Source organism: Sturnira hondurensis, unplaced genomic scaffold (assembly GCF_014824575.4).
Source record: "Sturnira hondurensis isolate 20B ecotype Veracruz unplaced genomic scaffold, ASM1482457v3 Scaffold0018525, whole genome shotgun sequence".
NCBI lineage: Eukaryota > Metazoa > Chordata > Mammalia > Chiroptera > Phyllostomidae > Sturnira > Sturnira hondurensis.
In genome coordinates this window covers 13070024-13094045 of record NW_028091156.1, presented here as the reverse complement: position 1 = coordinate 13094045, position 24022 = coordinate 13070024, and the positions used below count along the sequence as shown (strand labels likewise).

At 43.9% G+C, this 24022-nt stretch overlaps 1 protein-coding gene across 1 annotated transcript in view; it reads right to left on the bottom strand.

The window, feature by feature from the left end:
* Positions 1-10872: 10872 nt before the first annotated feature.
* GREM2 (gremlin 2, DAN family BMP antagonist) overlaps positions 10873-24022 on the bottom strand; it is a 117265-nt gene continuing 104115 nt past the window's right edge. Inside the window, exon 2 of the mRNA XM_037069521.1 lies at positions 10873-12686. Within this exon, the coding sequence (XP_036925416.1) occupies positions 12179-12685 (507 nt within the window). The 5' untranslated portion in view covers position 12686 and the 3' untranslated portion in view covers positions 10873-12178. The remainder of the gene's footprint in view (positions 12687-24022) is intronic.

Genomic DNA, 24022 nt, shown 5'->3' with positions numbered 1-24022 from the left:
TGTGTTCTGGAGATGCACTCCTGGTATGGCTGAGTAAGCTTCTAACAGACCAGCCTTCCCACAAATAATAACTGTAAACTATGGAAAATAAAGAGCAACTACTTGGAGGTTCTGGGGAGGGGGTGTGAGGAAAGTGGGCAGAATCTCAGGGGAGAGGGGATTGAACAAGACCAGAATGGTCTGGGGGCCGAGGGCAGTCTTCAGGAATGGGGCTGGGTCAGGCAGCTGAATTCCCCAAACCGCAGTCTTCGTGGCCAGGAGACAGGGGGACAACATCCTTAAAGTTACAGGGAGAGGAGAGACCCTGTCACCCCGAATCCTGTGCCCTGTGAAAATATACTTCAAGAATAAAAAAGAACAAAGACACTTGGGTAGACGAGAAGACTGTGAGTAATTGTCACCAGCAGACCTGTTCTACCAGAATATTAAAGTTCTTCAAGTTCAAGGGAAATGACACCAAAGGAAAACAGGTCTTCAGGAAGGAATAACAGGCATCGGAAATGATACATACCTAGGAAAATATAAAAGACTGGTTCTTTTGCTTTTATTTTATTAAGCACTAACAGTTTAAAGCAAAAAATATATACCATCATCTTGAAGAGTTTATAACATAGGCAAAAATAATGCATAAAACTATTACAGAGATGGCCCAGGGAGGGGAAAGATTTATATTTTCATGAAGTGGCACCATATTAATTCCAAACAGACTGAGAAATTAAAGATGTATGCTCTAATGGTACGCAGTATAACCCTTACTGCAATCTCTAAAAGGTTATGGGAAGAAGAATAGCTAAAAAGCTAATAGATAAATAAAATGGAATCCAAAAGGTATTTGAACAATTCAAAGGAATATAGGAAAAGGAGGACCAGGGATAACACAATCAGACAAGACAAAGGACAAACAACTGGATGAGCATAACCGTATTAATAATGACTTTAAATGTAAATGGACTAAACATTATATAAAAGGCAGAGATTATTAGACTATTTTAAAAGGCAAGATTATGCTTTGTACAAAACCTCTTAAACATGAATCTACATACGCATATATGTATGCATTGGTAACAGCTTTAAAATAAATGAAATAAAAATGGACAGAATCAAGGAAGAAATAATTCCGTAATCACAGCTGGTGCTCTTAACACTCCTTTCTCATCAACTAGTAGAACAACTAGAGAACCAACCAGTACGGGAAGGGGGAAAGGAAGGAGGGAGAGAGAATCTCTCTCCAGGGTGGTGGGAACCAGTCACACCCCGTTTGTGGTGGGAAACCAAACCAAGTTCACTACCAGAGATGTGAGACTGGCGAGGGGCTCACCTGCCTGTGAGAGTCACTAATAGATCGTAGCCTCCCTGGCTGTCCTAGATACGCAAACAAGCGGCGTGCGCTGGCAGGAGAAGGCAGAGAAAGCTCAGCAGAGCAAACTGGGCCCGTGTCTCCGCCTGCAGTATCTCCAGTATCACTTGCACTCGGGAGCCTGAGGCCACCAAAACAAGCCTCGTTCTGGACTGGGAATGGGTGGAAACCACAGAAAATGACGAGCTAAGGAGAGATCAGGTGAAAAAGAGCATGTCCACCCTCTCAAGACAAGTCTGTAAAATACAATTCCCAAAGAACGTGAGGGAAAAACGGTCAGTAAGAAAAAATAAATCAACTCCACAAATGCAAATGAACTCTCTTCTAAAAATGCAAACAATAGGCAGAAAATGTGGGTGATTTAATAATACTATTTAAACCCTGCCCCAAACTTAAAGTATAAAATTATTGAAATAGGAAAAAATACATAAGCATGTAATTCTAGATGGACACATCAAGAGACCATGAATGATTTGGAAGATAGTGCTAAGGAATTCACTGAGATCATTTTCCAGAGAGATAAAATGCTTTTAAATGTGTAAAAGAAGCTAAGAGAAATGCAGTGGGCTGAGAAACTCCAATTTGAGAGGCATGTCATAAGAACGAACTGAAGGAAATGGTGGAGGAGACAGAGAAGGTACTTGAAGAAAAAATGGCTGGGGATTTCTAGAATTAAAGAAAGCCATAAATCTTCTGCCTGAAAATGTATAACCAGTGCCAGGCAGGATAAATACCAACACGTTTGCATCTAGAAAAGTCAAAGTGAATTTCTAGCCAGGTAAAAACAAAAGTCCAAAATTCCAGAAAGGGCACGTCACCTGCGATGGCAGGACAATGATCGTGAAAGCAGATTTGTCTCCGGCAACGACATGTCAGCCAATTGTTAAGTAGTAGCTTCAGCGTGTGTGAGAAAAAATGATGACTCAACGCCATTATGCCCAGTTGAAGTATCATGGACATAGAAAGGGAGTTATGTATGTTCAGACATAATTAGAAGAGGTTATGAAAGATTTGCTAAACGGCATAGTCCCGCAAGGAAAAAAGATGAAGACAAAACGAAAAAGAAGGTTGTGATGTAAAAAATCCCAGAAGACACAGAAATCTGTGACAGAAATGAACTCTAGTTTGTAAACAGTGACAACTCTAACTTACCTTTGTGTTTACAAAGCAGGCTACAATTTTGAAAATTACGAGCAGGAGAAATTCAGAGAATAATTCAAGCATGCTAAGAATTCATTTCTTTAATTCAGGAAACATTTCTAGAGTGGTGCGTATGTGGCAGGAACTTTTGTGGTATTTAGAAGTAATGGACAAACCGAAAAAAATGTCTTGTCTTCATGACAGACATCCTGGTGGGGAAGACAAACAAAAAGTTATGTCCAATAATGCCAGGTGCTCTGATATTGTAAGTCGGGTGACCAGTATCAGAGTCCCCTCAAGAGTGCAAGACACACTGTCCTGCCAGGAAAACCTCCATAAACCAACACTGTCTACGTGCAACCTCTGGTCTCCCTACCCATGGGTGTGCTTTTAGTACGATGCTGAGAAAAAGATAGTGAATATGTTTAGGCTTTGTTACAAAAATGTGAAATTAAGTATAAGTTCAAAGGTTAAGGGTGTTCTTTAAAAGAATGGAACTAATCAAAAGCAAAAAGGGAATTTAAAAAATCAGCTCAACGAAAGGCAGGAAAAGTCAGGAAAAACAAAGTAAAACCAAGTATGGTAGAGAAAGAAGTGACAGTGCATGGGAGGGACTCCTGCCTGGGAAAGAAAGGGACTTGTCACTAACAAGCTCTGGACATCCTGTGAGCCGTTCTTTGGATTACACCAGCTTGTCATTAACATTTCCATTTGCCAGCCAATTAGCGAACTTAACCTTTTCGAAGGCTGTGTTTTGGGGGTTTTGTTTCCCATGAAATACATCTTCAATTATATAATCAGAAGCACTAGGAAGAGGTTTAAGGTTTTAAAACGGTGTGATAAAGGAGCACTCACTGGGGCCTTCTCCTCTCGGAAACCATCCCAGAGAAACAGAGAGCAAATACCAGCTTGAGCTTTGATTAAAATTAGAGGCATCAGTCAGTCAAACCACAAAATGTATGGAAGACCTTCCACATGTGTGGGTCTGGGGGAGGGCGGAGGGAGGATGTTCATGGAGGCAGATTTCAGAGAAAGCCACTTGGGGTCTGCTTCTCCAAAGTGGGGTCACACCCTTAGGTCCTACCATAAAATCCTGTGTTCACAATAACAGATAGATCCTTAGTGCCCCAGTTGGTATCAGAAGTTTCCCTGTGTGCAGTTTTTTTTGGGGGGTGAGGGTGGGGGTTACACAGGAAAGAGGCCTAAATGAGGCATCAGACAGACACATTGGATTTGCAGGAAGGCATCTCTCCATAGAACAAGGGTGAGGAAAGAGACTTTGAACTGGGGTAGTGGAGAACACCTGACCTCTCCTTAGCTAGTCATGCTCCCCACCCTGCCTTGTCATGGGGCATTTGCTAGACTGAAACACAGCCCTCTCCTCTCCCTAACGCAGCCTACCTGCAAATATCTGGTGAGCGTAACACTGCTACCAAACCAACAAAGATTTTTCTACAGAGAATACGATAGACCAACTCATGTATGAATAACAGTACTGCAGAAACACCATGCAAAATATCAGCAAACACCAGAAGGACCATGAAAGAGTGGGCTTATTTCTGGAATGCAGGGGTGATCCTGTGTATATGCCCTTGCGTATTTTAATGTGTCTACCTAAAAACAATATTCATAGTGGAGAAAATTGTGTGATTTCCTCCAACTGCTAAAAACTCATTTAAACAATTCAATGTCAATGTGTTGGAAACATCTGAATTATGTCAGTATGTCCTTAAATGTCAAACACCTCCAGGCAAAGTCAACCTGGAGGATATGGGAGCATAAAAACCAGGAACAAGACCAGAATGTCCAATGTCACTGTTGCTAGTGATCATGGACCTGACAGCGAGAAGAAAATGGTATGAAACTGAAGTGAGGAGATAAAGTAATTTCTATTCGCTGTTTATTATATTATATACTCAGAAGACAGAAAATAATTAACTAAAAATTATTAGTGACAATAACAGAATGTGGTGAATTGACTATGCAAAAGAGTAATAACCAGAAACCAAAAAGTTTCCAGTTAGAAACAATGTCCAGTTAGAAAACATAATTGGGAAAAATTCCCACTTAAAATAGCAATGAAAAATAGATGAATACCACAAAATAAATGTAATAAGAAATGTATAAAATCTATATGAAAACAATTAGGAGATACAAAAAATAGAAAAGCTTGACGCCAACGATGCCAGTAATCCCGAAATTGAATCTATACATGTAATGCAGTCGAGATGATACCAACAGAAAATGGTTTTGTGGGGGGAGGGTGCGGAGAACGATAGAAGCCGACTTGAAAGATCAGACATAGAAATCAAAACTTTCATGAAGATCTCCAGGGAAAGCAGCACAAACAAGAGCTGTTGCGGCTTGTCCGTGAAGTGCATGAGAAAGTGACAGGTATTTGTGATCGCCAACTGTGGGAAACATTGCATAATGAGGTAATGTGCAGGCTTTTAAAAAGAAATAATGAAGGGCACTTTAGGTTCTGAAATAGAAGTTGTACAACCTTTTAGGGAGAAAAAATACATTAAAAAGCTTTCTCTTTGTCACTTTTTTGTTTAAAAAAAGAGCAAAGTAGTACGTCCAGCACACCCCTCTTCATGGGGGAACGAGGACACTTTGGTTACTGAAGCCACACGTGAACACACAGGGCGCCCCCTGAGGCATCACGAGGAACTGCGAGTACTCGTTGCTTCTGGAGAAGGGAAGCTGGCAGCTGTGGGATGGACGAGAGAAAGGTTTTCATCACTGTCATTTCTTTTGGTCCTTTTGGATTTTGCAGACTTTGGAAAAACAAACTAAGGTAGAGGTATTTTGTAATTAACCTTTTGGAACGTATCTCACTGCAAATATCAAAGGATGCCTAGCTGATCTATTATGTTGAATCAAGGAGAAAATATGCTTCAGGTGATTGAGGATGTTTGCACATTACTCTGGTACCTCTATTAGGAATCCTCTCCAAAGATGGCCAGGCAAGTTCTCACGCTAGACTACTATGAGGATTTATAAGGGTGGGAGGCCAACCCCGCCTGTCTGTTACAGGGATGAAAAAAAAAAAAAGTCAGGGTGGTCTGTAGGGCACTGGCCGCATTTTCTCCCATGGTGGTCTGATTGCTACAGGAACATCGGGCCTTTTATTTTACACTGGCCTATTTCAGTAATACTAAGGCAAAACCCCCTCTCCCCTCAATTTTCGAGTTATTTCATACTGCCCTCATTGACTTTATGTAAATATTTCTCATTTATGGCTATAATTTTATCATATACTGTAAGTTTTTCCAGAAATTAACAATAATTTCTATTCCATGCAATGGATCTCAGGACCAACCCACACCTTACAGGCTAATCTACAATGTGATTTGCGGAGCTGGCAATACATTTAAGCCATTCTATAGTAAGTGATATTATAATAAGATTCGATTGACCTAAGCTGGGCCCCACAGTACTTTTTCATATTCACAAATTTTACTTTGTAAATGCTAGCCACTTGTCAGCATATCCTTAAATGAAGAAGCTCATTTTTTTCAAGCAAAGTGAGAATGAGGAATTTTAATATTTAGCTTACGAAATTCCAGAACATACCCAGAAATTGACCCCATCTACAGAGCACCTTCTAGCACACGGGAAAACAGACATGTGGTGCCTATGGTAACATGAGTTGGATACCCGTTGGCTCCTCAACTAAAACAAAAATTTAAAAATATACATATCCCACCACAAAAACAAAAACAGAAAGCAAAAAAAAACCCCTACAAATGTAAATATTTGGATAACTCTCAAACCTTTTTGCTAAACTGTCAAACATGAAACTTTAAGTTTCCAGCCTTGATTAGACACCCAATTTATCATTTGGTATCCAGTACCCCCTCTCCACACATTAGCAACGGCACCCTTTGTCATAGCTATGATCTTGTTAGGGGCAGAATGTCCTTATAGCAGATGTAAAAAAAAAATTTTAATCTTCACCCAAAGACATTTTTCATTGTTTTTTAGAGAAAGAAAAGGGGAGAATGAGGGAAAGAGAAATGTTGATGTGAGAGAGAAACATCCATTGGTTGCCTCGCCTAGGCTCCCTGACTGGGGGATTGAACCCATAGCCTAGGTATGTGCCCTGACTGGGAATCAAACCCACAACTTTTCAGTGCACAGGATGATGCTCTAACCAACTGAGCCACACTGGTCAGGGTGCTGTAGCAAAATTTTAAGGGTGGAGTTCGTAGTTAGAAGACTTCACATGTGCCTGAATTACTAAATGTACTCTCCTTCCCTTCAGGAATTGGAGTCCGGGGTGGGGCTCAGGCCATCGGTACTTCATAAGGAAGAGAAGGCACGTCTCAAAGGGCAGAGGGAGGCCGGGAAGACAGGATGGGTGAGAGGACCAGAAGGCCCCATTTTCTCTATCAGGCAGTGGGCAGACGTTGGCTAAGAAATGAGACCCATTTCCCCTTCCTCCTATTCTTTCTGAGTAGTGCCTAAGGTTGGTTTGTCTTCTATTCACTCATTCTCTGCGTCTTTTAGAAATCTCATCTATGATCATGGGTTTGGTCTGATCTTTTTGTTTCTCCATCAGTTTCTCCAGGTCCACCTCAAACTCGAGTTCCGGTCCTTTTTCTTCAAATGAGATTGTTTTATTCAGATGGCCTCGTCGTCAGTTCAGACACATCTGTAAAAATCCATACCCTCACCTCCAGATACCAGACCCTCGCTTGTATTGGCCTTCCCATCTCTTTCACTAACATACTCCTCTTTGTCCCCAGATTCTGCAACTGTTTCACGTATTTGTCTCTTCTTTTCTGACCTTAATTCTACTACCTCGTCTGGCCCTATTTTTTCTATCTAAATTCTTGCAAGAGCCATTGAGCTGGCCTGTCCCCCCGGTTGTCTTGCATGTTGTGACTAGAATAATCCTAGGTCAAATTTGTCAGCATGGGGTTTTTTTGTTGTTTTTTTAAATACATGTGTGGTTGCCTCTCACATGCCCCCCCACTAAGGACCTAGCCCACAACCCAGGCATGTGCCCTGACTGAGAATTGAACTAATGACCTTTTGGTTCACAGCCTGTGCTTAATCCTTGGAGCTCCACAAGCCAGGGTTTGTTGGCATGTTTTTATTTCTTCTTATCAAATGGAACTTTCTTTGCCTTTCTTTCATGGTGGCCCATATTCTTCACTCTCCTCCCAGCTCCCAGGTCCACTGTCCCCGCCCCTAACACACATGCTAAGGCAAAAATGATGATGCTCCACCCACACACCCTCTTCAGAGCTGATGTGCCCATCTCATCTTGCTCCGCACCACCCCCCCNCCCCCCCCCCCCCCCCCCCCCCCCCCCCCCCCGCCACTGATCCACTGAGAAGTTTCGCTGCTGGTGGCTCACGGCTGGTGCCTCACTAAGAGGAAAATGCCTGCCCCCTCCTGAGGGCTTCCCGGAGCCAGTGGCTAGATGATGTGGGAGACGAAAGCCTACCCTCCTTGCTTCAGTCTGGGACACCTCTAATCTGCCACCCCAGCTTCAGAACTCCCCAAGGGGTCAGACGCCTCGGTTGCCTCCTGGTTGCTTTTCCACCACACAACCCTCTCTTCCTGATTTCCTACAGGTCTGTGTCCTCAAATCGCTCCCCAATCCAGCTTCCGCCCACAAGTCATTGTCCAACCTAAGGCAGCCCCGGGAGTGGTCCAGAGATTCGGAGACAGGGCACTCACTGCCCCTCCCCAGTTGCCATGACGACCTCTAACTCTCCGTAGCAGTGCATTGCTAATGTTTTCCCAGGGATAAACTGAGATAGGATCCTGGCTAGTGCTTCAGAGTTAGCAAGGGTAGTTATAAAGAGTTTGGAATCGGGTACCAACTTCCAAGTAGCGTGGATTTGTTGAAGAGATTTTTTTAAAAAGGACTCAGGGTGATTGAACATCAATTCCATCAAATGTGAAAGCCAGGGGATCTCTGACAGCATTTAATGAAGCCCCAGTCTCCTGCAGTCTGGCCGGCTCAGCTGCAGGGGCGCTGCTTCTGAAAAGCCTGCAGCAAGTGTTTATCGCCAAGGCCCTCATCAGGAAAGGCTGAGATTCCTACAGTTGGGATCGGAATACCTGGGTAGGTGCAGGTGAGAGCCTCAATCTCCCCTATTGCCCCGAACCTGGGAGACCTATGCTGAGGCCCCCACCCTCCTCTGAGAAGTGGAGAAAAGACGGCGAAGCTGCAAGGAATCTCAGGACTCAAGGAAGGAGGTAACAGTGGCTTTGTTATTTTCCCTTATGTTGTCCAGAGTGAGCACCAGAGAAGCCAGCAATCCAAAAATACCAGTGGGTGCAAACAACAAGAACAAAAACTGCGTGGATTCCCTCATTTCCCTTTTGATAAAGGGCCTCCAATGCCTGCCCTGCTTTGGGAGAAGTGGTAGGAGTGGGGGGTTGAAAGGGATTCGGAAGATAACCTGGTGATCTACAGGTTTTAATTACATTATTTATAATTCAATCTTACTGGTTATCTCCCATGCAGTTATTAATTACCAGTAGTCATAGGTCCCTCATCAAATAAGCTTGCTAGGAATACATATGTTCCAAGTTCACTCAATAGTAAAAAGCCCATTTTCATTGGCTTGTCACTTAAAAGTCAATCCTCCAACTTCAGAAACAAGTGAATTGGAATATCTGAGTCTCACTTGAGTGGAGTATTGGGTTCCAGTTAATAAACTAAGATGGATTATTTAATATTACTAAGTTCAATTACAATTTTTTGAAGTCCAAACAGTAAATCTAAAGTCTAAATCTAAAGTAAATTTGAAGTCTAAACAGTAAAATATGCAGTTTCATTCAAGCTTTCATTTTTTATTGGTAGTTGAGTTTCTTGAGTGGCAGATAATTCATAGAAAGGAAAAACGGAGACACCATGAAACTAAGAAGTATTTAAATTAAGAAATGCCCAAACTGGTGAAAATGTACGAAACTCAGGGCAAGTCCCGCCTTGTGGAAGAGACAAGGGTGGTGCCCTGGCTGCTAGCGGGAAGGGGAGGTTTACCGCAGGCTCCTGCTCACGGCAGTTTCTCAAGGCTTCCCCGTGCAGAATTCCTTACTCAGAGAACACAGTGAGATTAGCTAAGAATTCTGTCTTCAGCTGTTAAGAATCTGGAAAAATCTTGGAAACACCCCGAGACCGGGGTTGAGAGCTATCCCCACCACCTCCGCCCTTTCCTGGGATGCCTGGTGTTGATCCTCTTTGAAGATGCCAGACCCCAAAGGTGATCCATCATGTCATGTAGGCTAGGGGTTCAACTCACCGTGTCTGGACAAAGTCCTCGTAATGCACAGTGTTCCTGCCCTGCCCACTGGGTCAAGTTCAAATTTCACTTTCATGGCACATCACACCGGGATCATGTATAATCCTAGAGTAGCTTTATTTGTTCTATAATTTAATAGTACACCTATAAAATAATTACATTATACTTATAGCTTTTCTTCATTTATAAACACACACACACAAACAATTAAATACAATTTGAGCCATTATAAGGTAAACTTACATACAAGCACCCCAGAAGGAGCTTCCTACTGCAGCATACGTATTGCTTCTGTCGCTCTACCCAAGACTGGGTTCAAGGAATGAGCTCGTGTCTGTACTCTGTAAGTTCATTGCGTCGTCCTTCCCCTATCTGGGTTCTGTGTTCATAAAATGACAGGGGTTGGCTTTGCAGTCGGCCTGGAGACTCCTCTCCCCTGGCCTCCCTCACGATCACGTGGACCTCCTTCCCTCACAGCGTTGCTGCTGCGCGTTCTGCCTGAGTCTGACTTGAGGTTTTCCAACTAAATGCAGATTTCCTGACTTAGGGCCGGCTATGCCCGTTTCTGAAGCCAAGGCCTCTGTTACAACTGCACATTCTGCTCAGGCCTCCTGGCGTTACAAGCGGGACAGAAATGAAACCTGCAGAGCGAGGGTTGTAAATGGATTCTCCGACCTGCCACAACCCACCTGCCTCCTTGCTCCCTTGGTGGATGTCTCCAGATCCTCCATCACGGCCTAATGTCAGGAAACCTCCGTTCCCAGAGAAGCTTGTAGGGGGTTTCTCACCTACCCGGAAATCAGGCCTTCCTGAGCCCCCTGGACAGAGAGCACTTAAGACTGAGTGCTTGGGAATCATCAGAGAAAACTTCTCCGCGTGTGCTCGTTCCCACCAATCAGATGGGACTCTCATTCACATTCATCAGATGCCATAAACATCACTCACAGCAAACCTTTCCGTGGGGCAATTTAGCAAAGCAAGAATTATTTGCAGGAAATTAGATTATGTCAGCTTCCTTCTATCAGGAGACCACAACATGAAAACCTCAACAATTTATTGTAAAAATGAAAGCTGACCTAATGGTACCCATCTTTTTTTTTTTAAAGTCCATTCTTTGAAAAGGAAGCTGGTTGCTTTCTGTAGGACAGTTCAACGAGATTTTCATTTGATACATTGTCTCCTTTATTTCCTCCTCCACCACAAAGTGACCCGGCTCTTTATATTTTTGACTATTTCTCTCTTTTAACAGGAAATTGCTTTTGCTTAGTGCCATGGCAGTGAAATAGTATAGCTTCTCATTCCACATACGTATATTAAATACTATAGGGGCGTTGGGTTGCAGGTTAAAATCTTCCCCGCGGAACCACTTCCCTGCACCCATCCATCCCAACGCAGTTCCTACATTGTGCTGCGGTGCCGTACCAGCTTCAGTGAAATACTATTCAACGTGGACTCACGACTCCTCCCGTCCTCTCCCTTCCTAATCTAAGAAGAGGTGCCTGGCGGTGGATGGCGGCCAGGCGTTGCTTCTGAGTCAGACACCTTCTGGGCAGGTCATCCTCTGCTCTGGTCCATACTCAGGATGCTGCTGCAAAGCCAGAGTCAAAACCCGTGACACAATTCGGTCTATATAGGTCTATAATACTTTTTAACAGCTCTTTACAATATAGGTCAGTTATAAAACCAGCGTTAATACGGAAACCTTTGTGTGTAATAATATTCTAATTGCAGCGATAATAGCATGCACACCAGAGTTCATCTTTAGTCTCTAGAAGGGGGTGGGGAGAGTGGGGAAGGTGGCGGCGGCTGGGGGTGGGGAGAGCGTGGCCTGCTGTCAGCAAGGTCCCCAGGGAAGCCCGTTTTGCCACTCAAGTGGCTCAAGTCGTCTTCTTGGTACCAGGTTAGGAGAACCCCCTGTCCGCGGGCAGCTTCTTGACCGCCCTTCTCCAGATCTGCAGCTCGGCAGCAAGAAGACAACCCAGCCAGGGGGACGGGACGGGGACCAGCAGCAGAGGTTGGCGGGGCTGCTCCGCATCCTTCACTTCAGGGAGGCAGTGGGCAGCTGGAGTGTAGGGCAAGGCCAGGGAAATACTCCCCTTTCCACGTGGTGGAAACATCCGTGCCTCTCCTACGGCTGGGTGGTGGTTTTCTAGCATCTGCCTTCGGGCCTGAAACAGCCTGGTTAGCGAGGCGCACAGGAGGCCCAGGGTCGATCGAGAACACATCAGCAAAAGCTCCAGTTGCGGCCCGCGCTTATGACAAGGACACCATCAGCCCCAAGAAACGTGCTTGCTGCTGAGAGGGTCCACCAGGCAGCGTGAGTGAGTTCTGAGGACAGGGACAAAGGCGGCAGGCAGCGCGACCCAGCGGACAGGTGCGCGGTTCGGAGCTGCGTCCGGGGCTGGGGCGCTCAGTGCTTGTCTGAGTCGCTCAGGTTCACGGACATGCACCGGCACTGCTTGACCTTCTGGATTTTTTTGAGTCGGAAGGGAGGGTCCAGCCCAGGACACTCGAGCTCCACGAGGACCGAGGTGACACGCTGGGGCTTGCAGAAGGCGCAGGACTGGAAGGACTCCTCCTCCTTCCTCACGTGGCGCGGGATGTAGAAGGAGTTGCACTGGCCGTAGCAGAAGCGGTTGAGGACCGTGCGGCTGCGACAGCCCTCCTCGCTCACCGTCTGCCGCAGCGGCTGCGTCTTGCACCAGTCACTCTTCAGGTACTTGCGCTCCGTGACCACCAGGGCCTCCTGGCTGGAGGCCAGCACCTCCTTGATTTGGTGCTGCCATCGCTCGGAGTTGTTGCTGCTGCCGTCCTTGTAGGGCGAGGGGATGGCTCCCGCCGGCCGGTTCTTCCGGGCGTCCCCCGCTTTTACCAGCGCGGCCACCAGGAGCAAGGACAGGGAAAGCTTCCAGAGCATCCTGCAGAGAGAAAAGAGTTAGAGGGGTTGGTTGGGACAGCTGATAGCATGCGGCATCGTTTTCCTTTTTTTAGTTTTTAACCCTCCCCAGATGATATGTGCATTGATTTGAAAGAGAGGGGAAGAGGGAAAAAGAGACAGAGAAACATCAGTCGGTTGCCTCCCGTGCGCGCCCCACCAGGGATCAAATCACAACGTATGTACCGTTATGTGCCCCTACCTGGGATGGAACCCGGAACCCTTTGGTGTAGCTGCTCCAACCAACCAGCCCAGCCACCCACGGGACCCGAGCACGTCGTTTTCCTTTTTAAAGTTTTATGGTTTTTTTGTGGAGGCGCCGCAGTCAGGTGGGGTGAGGCTGGCGGCTGGGTGCTCGGGGACAGGCAGAGGTGGGAAGTGGTTGGTAGTACAGGCACACAGCAATGAAGAGATCCTAGAGGCTGCCCAGAAGGCAAGGATGCGGACAAACTAGTGCCTTGGAAAACACACACGCGTTGAACAACTGCGGAGAACTGTAAAGCAAAGTCTATCAAAATTAGCTCGAGCCAGTTTGCCCAAGGACCAGTGGCCGTTCATACCCAACATGCGCTGCATTTTAGGATGTCCTCCCAAATGCTCTGCGTGCCCGTCTCATTAAATCCTCAGAGCAACCTTCCGTGGAAGGGGACATTGTTTTTTATCCCCATTTTACGGTGAAGGAAACTGAGACCCACGGAAGTTGAAGACTTTGCCCAAGGTCGTACAATCACTAAGTAATGGCCCAGGATTTGGAGTCAGGCATCTGCTTCCAGAGCCATTGAAATTAACCGCTGGACACGGATGTGCTCAGGAAAATTAATGAAATGCAAGGGCAAGGTGAACATGGTTCAAAAGTGTCTAAAAATGAGTATAAAAGTTACAAATGCCATTGCTTAGGTGAATTACTATTTGCACACTGTGGCTCTGTCTACAAATAATAAATAGCATTCAGCATCTGCAAGAATATAGTCAAGCTATTTAAATGAGTCATGAATTAGATTCTTGTAGTGGAAACTGCCTTCCAGCTGTGAATGAAGAAAGCCCACACCGGTCTGAGAACTGACTTTGGCCCGTGCAGTGTGGACAGATGAAGAAATCTATGTGAGTGGATTATTCTCCATCTGTGTATTTGGGGACCAGGACACCAGTCCAGCAAATACTTGATGGTGGGAACTAGAGCAAAACTATTCTTACTCTAAACCATGTCTTCTAGGAAGCAAACCAGTCTGACCAACAGAGGGACTGCAAAGTTTGATTAGCAGTTTTCATCATTATATTATTTCCATTAGTACCCTTAAGGGACAACAATGCCCTCAACAGACACAATGCTTATCTCCTTTCCAAGTGGATCTCTTGTGTTCATCCTTGTAACCCTCATCACCATCATATCCACATGTAGTCAATTCCCTCTCTGTGTATTTTACCACTCACAGAATGCATGGGACGCTAACTTGTACACCCAAAGCAGCATCTAAGTGTAATATTATATATGGAAAGCATTGTATAGTTATAAAATGTTTATTAATGATAATATATAGCAGGCATAAGCATATATAATGGCTAAGGCTTAATATTAAATATATTAACCTCCTTGTGTTATTATAGATGTCTTCAATATATTCATGCTCATGGTAATAGTTAGTGTGCATTGGTGCTTGAAATACATCAGACACTGTGGCAGTTTCCTTTCAAGAATAACAATAATTATCAGTGTTCGTGACATAGGTATTATTATTTCCTTTATTTTATGGAAGAGGAGACCAAGGGATTGAGAGGCCACATCACATTCTGAGATCACACAGCCAGTAAATTTGAGTCCATGCATCCTGGCTCCAGGTGAGTATAGATAGTTGCTCCTTGGTTAAAAATATTTGTCTCAAAATATGTAAGCTAGATAGATAGCTTGATAGATAGATGGCCAAAAGGTGTGTATACTTCCAGGTATAAGATAAACAGGTTCTGGGGATGTGACGTGCCGTGTAAGAGCAGCGAAGCTTAACTACTTCCCTGTGTCACTGTTAGTCCTCTAAGACACAAGAGGCTTTTGCATGTCCCCAGCAGACAATTCCTTCATCAAGTATTTGTTGATATTTAATCTAGAGCAAGCACTGTGATAAGCCTCATGAATTCCAGTGCCTCCCTCAGAGACCAAGTTCTTCCAGGGTCAGAGGAGCCCTTCCGGGTCTGCCATCCCCACCCCCCTCTCACTGGGCCGGCTCGCCCACTCCACCTCCTTGCTCACACCCAGTGTGCTCAGCATTCTTCTGCTCTAGAGCCTTTTGTTACCTTTCCCCCAGGAGCGTAGGCCCCCTGCCCCCAAGTATGGTCCCCTCCCACACAGTCTTCAAGTCTTTGTTTGATTATCGACTGCTAGGGAGGCCTGAGTGGGTAACTTCACCATGACCCTGACATTCACTGACCCCTTCCCTACTTTTGAAAATTTTTTCTATTTAATTATTTATTTTTTTCTTTTTATATTGTCTGACTTCCCCCACTTACTGGAATCTAAGACCCAAGAGAGAAGACGGACTGTTTTATTCATTGTTGTGGGCCCTGCATTTAGAACAGCTCCAGGTACATAGTAGGAACTTGGCAAATATGAGTTGAATGAAATATGAATGCCACGTGTTCATGGCCTTCAACGAGCTTGTTGAAGAAGAGAGAAGAAGGCATGCAGTGTGGCAGGGTGACAGTTACACAGGAACAGTGGCATGGCTGTGCTGATGGGGACCCTGGGACCAGTACCATCTTCATCATTTCGGGTATTTTAGAACGTAGAGTCCTGAGGTCCACCCTGCAACATTGTGAATCGGGAAAGTTAGGATGGAGTTTGAAATCTATACGTGAAAGAAACGCTTTGGGTGATTTCCATGGGTACCAGTGACCACAAGGGATAGTGCAGATACAGAGAAAGAGCCTCAGTTCTTCCTGGCGAGGGAGCAGGAGGTGCCTAAGAAGCACCTCTTAAAGTCCGCATAGGATTCCTCTAGGGGGAAGTGTGGGAGTTAGGTAAATGGAGGTGACATGGGCAAGGGAGGCCAAACAATTGACAGCAAGTGGAGGGGAAAAAAAAAACCAAGGGAAGCTTTTTTTTCCCCAGAAACATTTTGTCCAACACAATTATTGAAATTTTGAGGCTGAGTTTTTGAAGGGCTCTTCTCATGCCTCCTTAGTTCCACACATGGAGTGTCACAGGAAAAAAAAAATGGCCACGCTTCCAGCAGGCTCATGGCAAGCATCGGGTATTGGACCTGCTCGGTTTACATAGCTTATTATATTTGCAGAATGATTTGTGATCTCAATAGCCTCTTAAAAAGAAAGTATGTTGGTTCCATTTTAGTAATTTCCGAGATTATTAACGTCCTGAGTAAACACAACCAAAAAATGTGCAAGTCCCCGCCAGGAAAGATTTACAGAGTCAGCCTGTTCCTCAACTCCCAGTTCCAGTAACAGCTTCACATGCACCTCTGATAGGTTCAAAACTGCATGCCTTCACTCGACGGTCCCTAGGAGTTGTCAGGGAGAACGGAGCTGAAACATGTTCAGATCGATTTGGGGCAAAAACTCCTGGAGTCAATAGTCTTAGATGTGGTGATTAACAACATGCATTCCCTGAACGCTTTAAAACAATTTCAAAACATCTGGCAATTACCCTTAGAAGTCATGCCTTATAAGAACCTAAGAAGAAAAGTAAACTTCCTATTTTCAGGACCCAGAAGGAGGCTAACGGAAACTGGATGGATGGGGACAAGGAAGGCTTTCTCTCTTTCCTTCCCTACATCCTGTTTCTTTTCTCTCACGTGCACAGCGACAGTAAGGCTGCCCAGGATCAGGCATCTCAGTGTCAGGAAAGGTATGTAGGCAAGAGGCATTTCACTGCAGTGAGAGTTAGGGCGCGTCCTCTTCCAGGGCACTATGGCGACTGAGCCCTAAGTTGTGTGGGGTTCACCTAAGGAGAGAAGGTGCACGCCTCTTTCTTCCATTCACCCATCACCCACACACGTGTCAGCGGCCCCACCTGAATCACGCTGCTACTCAGAGAAACCAATGACAGGCAATGAACCCCTCATGGACACCGTCACAAGTGCCAGTCATGACAGCACATGGATACTTCACTTTACCTTTCTTCTTGCGTTTGGGTTGTATCAGAAGAAACTTGCATCAGAAGTAAATAAGTCCTGTTGGTTTTCATTAAATATCTTTATGGCCTAACAATGTTGTGACTTCGTGAGGGCTGCCAGGGCTGTAAACGCTGATGGGCAAAGCAGACGGGGTTGGTCAAAGTTGGATGTGTACAGAGAGAGGTGGGTGAAGCACTTTTCTCTTAACTGAATNCTCTTCCAGGGCACTATGGCGACTGAGCCCTAAGTTGTGTGGGGTTCACCTAAGGAGAGAAGGCGCACGCCTCTTTCTGCCATTCACCCATCACCCATACACGTGTCAGCAGCCCCACCTGAATCACGCTTCTACTCAGAGAAACCAATGACAGGCAATGAACCCCTCACGGACACCGTCACAAGTGCCAGTCATGACAGCAAATAGATACTTCACGTTACCTTTCTTCTTGCGTTTGGGTTGTATCAGAAGACACTTGCATCAGAAGTAAATAAGTCCTGTTGGTTTTTATTAAATATCTTTATGGCCTAACAATGTTGTGACTTCGTGAGGGCTGCCAGGGCTGTAAACGCTGATGGGCAAAGCAGACGGGGTTGGTCAAAGTTGGATGTGTACAGAGAGAGGTGGGTGAAGCACTTTTCTCTTAACTGAATGCCCTAGGCCTCTGTGGGTCCTGGAACAAGGCTGCATGGGCCACAGAAGTCTAGTATTTAGGCAGCTATAGAACAACCATCCCCTGTGTCCCTTCTGAGAAGTGTCAAGGGGCAGGGTCTTGTTTCTAGGGAAGGGAACGGCAGTGCTGAACCATCCTGGCCAAAAGATCTATGTAGGCAAACAAAGGCCAAGGGTACAGCCAAATGGAGGAACTCGCTCCAGAGGGACCTTGTCGAGTTGTAGAGGTCAGGTCAAGGCAGTACTGGGCATGCGTGAGTGGTGATTGGGATGGAGCTCAAAGGGGTGTTCTGTGATCTGAGGATTGTAGGGCATCCTTGGAAGGTCGGAGGGAAACGCTCGGGGCTGATGATCGGCAGACACGCCTGGGGTAAACTGGTTCCCACAGCCCAAGTGAAAGCAGAATCAAAACCGAATAAAAACCCCTAAATAAAACCCCCATCAGTGTTAGAATTCAGAGATTATATATATGTATATATATATGTGTGAGTGTGTGTGTGTGTGTGTGTGTGTGTGTATAGTTTTACTACTAGAGCCTCAACAACCAGAGGTACTTCATTCATGACCTGGGTTCTTGGAGGGTGGCAGGTGAGCTTCTGATCTACATGTGAATGTTCCTGAGACCCTGGATCATCCTCTTAGCCTAAGACTGCTTATCTGCTGAACCCACTTACCTTTAGCAACGGCAAACTATGGCAAATGATGACCCACAGGCAAACACCAACCCCAGGTCTGTTTTCGTAGATAACATATTTGGCCCAGCCACGCCCATTCATTTACATTCTGTCTATACAGTGAGTAGTGGAGACGGAGACTATATTGCACACCAAGTGAAAAATATTTAGTATCTGGCCTTTTAGCAAAAAATTTTGCCAAATCCTGCTCTCAACTATTCCTAGCCAATCCAGTTACATTTCCAGTCCAATCCCTTTCGCTCTGAGCTCTTTTGCGGGAAAAGGAGCTTTAAGTTTTAAAATCTCTAATGGTGAAATATTTCAAACATAGAACAAGACAGAACATACAACAGACCCTATGTACCCACCACGAAGATTTAAAAAAATATTATTCTTTCGCATCTTCATTTTGCAATCTCCTTCTGTTTTGAAAGAAATAACACACTACAGGCGAAGCTAAGGTTTCACTCTCTTCCATCGTTGCCCTAACCTAGCAGGGACGACCAGCATCCTGAAGTTGGAAAACATTGTGCCTGCGCACGCTTGTCCGCTCTTGCTGCCTATATGTTGTGTGAGGGTGGGTGTGTGTGCATATTTGACCTTCAGATAAATAGTGCCCTATTCTTCTTTTGCACATTTTTAATTCAGTAATAGGTGTTGGAGATTTTCCACATGTGAATATTTTTAGGAGTCTCTTCATCTCCACTGCTGAATATTAAAGCACAGATTAGGCACTCACCTTACTGAGGGACAGTTGATTGCTTCTACATTTTCACTATTGCCAATGGGGCCGCACTGAACTTTTGTTTATGTTGATGCCCCTCTGTTAGAGTTTTTCTAGAGGAGACCCCCCCAAAATGGAATGCTGAGTCATAGGGTATGTACAACTTGAGCCTGGCTGAGTTTCGCCAAGTTACTTTCCAAGTGTTTACACCAGTATCTTCTCCCCTAGGTGGTATCTGAGTGCCCGCCGATGTACATGCTTGCTCACATTTGGTGTTACCCTATGTATTTTCTTTTTGCCTATGTGAAAAAATTTTAATGGCATCTTCTTACTGTTTTAATGTGTAGCTCTCTGGTTACAAGGGAGTTGATCACCAAGCTTAAATGCTGGAGTTATATGCTGAGAAGAAATGATTATAACTTATTCAAAGTTAAAGAGGGAAATTAAAATATTAGGAAAGGAAAAATAAGAAGTACTAACCATAAATCTTCTGAACTGTCGTGAGAAGAATAGGAAGTAGTCTGCAACTTCAAAGCAGAATAATCAGGGCATTCCACGTGACTCAGAAGTTTGAAATGCAAAGGGATCCATTTGCTTTTCCAAGGGGCATGCCTGAGTGGAACATCGACTATCGTTCTGTTCCAGAAGCTTATTTTCATCTGGAAAAGTTATATTTTTCTAAAAAGGTTTTCAACCAAAGAAGAGGTGATGCTATCATTACTTACTTTGACTTCTGGATAGCAAGTGTATCATTTGGGAATTTGTAATCAGAGTTCTTAATCTTTGGAGAGATTGTTGGGATAAACTCAGCCTGGGAAATGTAACACTGAAGCAAGATGACAGCGAAGCATTAAGTTAAATAAGAAAATCAAGGATGCAAGAGAGTGGGCGGAAGCTACCTTAACCTCCCCCCAGAACCAAACTGGAACGCCAACTAAATTATTAAAAAAAATTCATCCTGAATAACCAGCTGAATGCTACCTGGAGAGAAGCCGTATAACTGAGGACGTATGGAAGAGACCACATCGCTACAGCGAGACTGTTAGGAAGTATGGAGGTATGAGAAGGCTGGCTGCGGTCCCATGGGTGGCAGCTGAAGTTCCAGAGGGATATTCCACTGGCTGGGGTTGAAGGAGCTCCTGAGCCAAGGGGAAAAGCAGCAAAGTTTCTGTCCACTAGGGAAAGAGAGCTAGAGACACAGAGAAACTCTTAAAGGGCCAACACAAAATTTCATCTTCAACCACTTACTCTGGGCTCCAGCAGAAGGAGGGCAGAGCAGACTAGAGCTATGCGAGGAGAGTCTGGGGTTGCTGGCTCTGGAGAGAGAGCTGAGGTCAGCCGCCAGGATCCCTGAGCTCAGTCATTTCCTATACTGGAGAAGCCATCTTCCTCGGGCAGAGCACTCCCTCCATGCAGCATCAGCCCCATAGAAATGCCCCTCACTCAACCCTGTGGAGCTTAGGTTTGCTGCCGAGGAGCACAGCTGAAGCTGTGTCGGTGGTAAAGCCTAACACGAAGTCTGAGCAAGAAGGTGCATCTCTAGGAGCTCTGAGATTTCAGCTGATCCTCCCCTGAGCCCAGTGCCGGTAAAGGGCCAACACAAAGCCAGTGTAAAGCCAGTGTTGGTGCACTGCATTGTCCTTTCTGCACACACCGAGGCCCAGCCAAGGAAGCCAAAAGCTGTGGAATGCTGACAGCTCCGAACACATTGTTCGGGGACAGTCATGGGCAGCATCTAACACGGGCTGCACCAGAGTCTTTGTATATCTACCTGACACATAGAAACAAACATAAAGAGTCAGCCAAAATGAGAAGACAAAGAAATAGGCCCCAAATATAAGCACAAGAGAATTTTCCAGAAGAACAGAATGAAATGGAGGCAAGCAACTTATCAGATATAGAATTTAGAGTAATGATTATAAGGATGCTCATGCTGCTGAAACCATAGAAGAAACCCAGTCAGAAATAAAGAATGCAATATCTGAAATAAATAATACGCTGGAAAGAATACACAGTGGGTTAGATGAAGCAGAGGATCAAATCAGTGATTTGGAAGACGAGGTAGAAAAAAATACTTAAGCAGAGCAGCAGAAAGAAAAAAAGAATTTTAAAAAATGAGGAGAGTTTAAAAAAAAACCTTTGGGACAACATGAAGCATAACAACATCCACATGACGGGAATACCAGAAGGAGAAGAGAGTGAGCAGGAACTGGGAATCTATTTGAAGAAATAATGACCCAGATCTTCCCTAACCTGGGGAAGGAAAAAGACACAAGTCTGGGAAGCACAGAATCGCAAACCAGATGGACACAAACAGGCTCACACCAAGACACATCATGATTAAAATGGCAAAGCTTAAAGACAAGAAGAACATCTTAAAAGCAGCAGAAAATCTTAAAAATCTTAAAAGAGAAAAGCAGTTAGTTAATTACAAGGGAGCTCTTGTTAGATTGCCATCTGATTTCTAAACAGAAACATTTCAGGCCACAAGGGATTGACATAAAATACTCAAGGTGATGAAAAGCAAGGACCTACAACCAAGGCTCCTATTTCTCTCCCTCCCCATTTAAAATTGAAGGGAAAATAAAGAGCTTCCCAGAAAAGGAAAAACTAAAGGAGTTTGTTACTGCCAACCAGTATTGCAGCAAATGTTAAAGGGCTTGCTTGAAGAAGAATAAGGGGAAGAAGAAGAAGAAGAAGAAGAAGAAGAAGAAGAAGAAGAAGAAGAAGGTGAAGGAGGAGAAGAAGAAGGTGAAGAAGAAGGTGAAGAAGGTGAAGGAGGAGAAGAAACAGGAAAATAGTTAAAAATAAAATGGCCTATCTATCGATAATCACTGTAAGTGTAAATGGCTTAAATACTCCCATCAAAAGACAAAGGGTAGCTGAATGGATAAGAAAACAAGACCCATCTATATGCAGTCTCCAAGACACCTACTTCAGAACAAAAGATACACACAGAATAATAAATAGTAAAGGGGTGGGAAAAGATATTCCATGCAAATGGAAAGGAAAAAAAATGCTGTTATAGCAATACTTTTATCAGACAAAATAGACTATAAAACCAAAGCTATAAAAAGAGACAGAGAAGGACACTACGTAATGATCAAAGATACAACCCTAGGACATGACAAGAGGATATAACCCCAGTAAATATCTGTCCACCCAAAACAGGAGTATCAGGATATGTAAAGCAAGTCCTGATAGACATTAAGGGGGAGATCAACAGAAATAGTCTTAGTAGGGGATATTAACACCCCATTTACTTCAGTGAATAGATCTTCCAGACAGAAAATCAACAAGGAAACAGAAACCTTAAATGACACACAAATCAAATGGGTTTCATGGATATCTACAGAGCATTTTACCCCAAAGCAGCAGAATATACATACTTTGCAAGGGCACGTGGGATGTTTTCTAGTTTAGAACACGTTAGGACACAAAACAAGTCTCAATAAATTGAAGAAGATGAAAATCATATCAAGCATCTTTTCTGCCCCAAATGTTATGAAACTAGAAATCAGTCACAAGAAGAAAACTGAAAAATACACAAAGACACGGAAGTGAAATAACATGTTATTAAACAATGAATGGATCAACAATGACATCAAGGAAGAAATCAAAAGATAGTTTGAAACAAATGAGAATGAAGACACAACAACCCCAAATCTGTGGGACACAGGAAAAGCAATTGTAAGAGGCAAATTCATAGTATTACAGGTCTACCTCAAGAAGCAAGAAAAAGCTCAAACGAACAATCTAACTTTACACTTAAAGGGACTTGAAAAAGGACACCAAACAAAGCCTAAAGTGAGTCAAAGGAAGGAAATAATGAAGATCAGAGCAGAAATAAAAAAGATAGAATTTTAAGAAATGACACAAAAGATCAATGAATCCTCCCATGCTGGTGTGATTCAGTGCATTGAGTGCCAGACTGTGAACTAAAGGGTCGTTGGTTCAATTCCCAGTCAGGGCACATGCCTGGGTTGCAGACCAGTTCCCCAGTAGGGGGTGTGTGGGAGGCAACCACATATCAATATTTCTCTCCCTCTCTTTCTCCTTCCCTTCCCCACTCTCTAAAAATGAATAAATAAAAATTATTTTAAAAAAGATCAATGAATCCAAGAGCTGGTTCTTTGAAAAGATAAACAAGATTGACAAAGCTTTAGCCAGACTCACCACAAAAAAAAGAGAAACACCCAAATAAATAAAATCAGAAATGAAAGAAGAGAAATCACAACTGACACCAAAGAAATATAAAGGATTGTAAAATACTATGAACAACTATATGCTAACAAATTGGATAACCAGGATAAAAATGGATACATTTCTAGAAACATACTATCTTCCAAAACTTAATCAGGAAGAATAAGAGAATCTGAATAGACAGATTACACCAGTGAAACTGAAGCAGTAATAATAAAAATTCTGGACAAACAAAAGCCCTGGACCAGATACCTTCACAGGTGAATTTCAGTAAACATTCCAAAAAGAATGAACACTTCTCCTTCTCAAGCTATTCCAAAAAATTCAAGAGGAGGGATGACTCCCAGTTGCATTTTCCGAGCCCAGTATTATCCTAATTCCCAAACCAGATAAAGATACTTCAAAAAAAAAAAAGAAAGAAAATTATAGGCCACAATCTCTGATGAACATAGATGCTAAAATCCTCAACAAAACATTAGCAAACTGAATCATTAAACATAAAGACTTATACACCATGATCAAGTGGGATTTATTCCAGGAATGCAAGAGTGGTACAACATTCACAAATCAAAAAATGCGATACTCCACATAAACAAAATGAGTGTTAAATACCACATGATCCTATCAAGAGGTGCAGAAAAGCATTTGATAAAATTCAGCACCCATTTGTGATAAAAAAAAAACACCTCTCAGTAAAGTGGCAACAGAGGGAATATACCTAAACATAATAAAGTCTGCATATGACAAGCCCACTGCCAGGATCACACTCAATGGCCAAAACTACCAGTGTTCCCCTTGAGATCATAAACAAGACAAGGATGTCCACTTTCACTTCTTTCATTCAGCATAATACTGGATGTCCTAGTCATAACAATCAGAAGAAGAAATAAAAGGCATCCAAGTTGAACAGGAAAAAGTAAAACTGTCTTT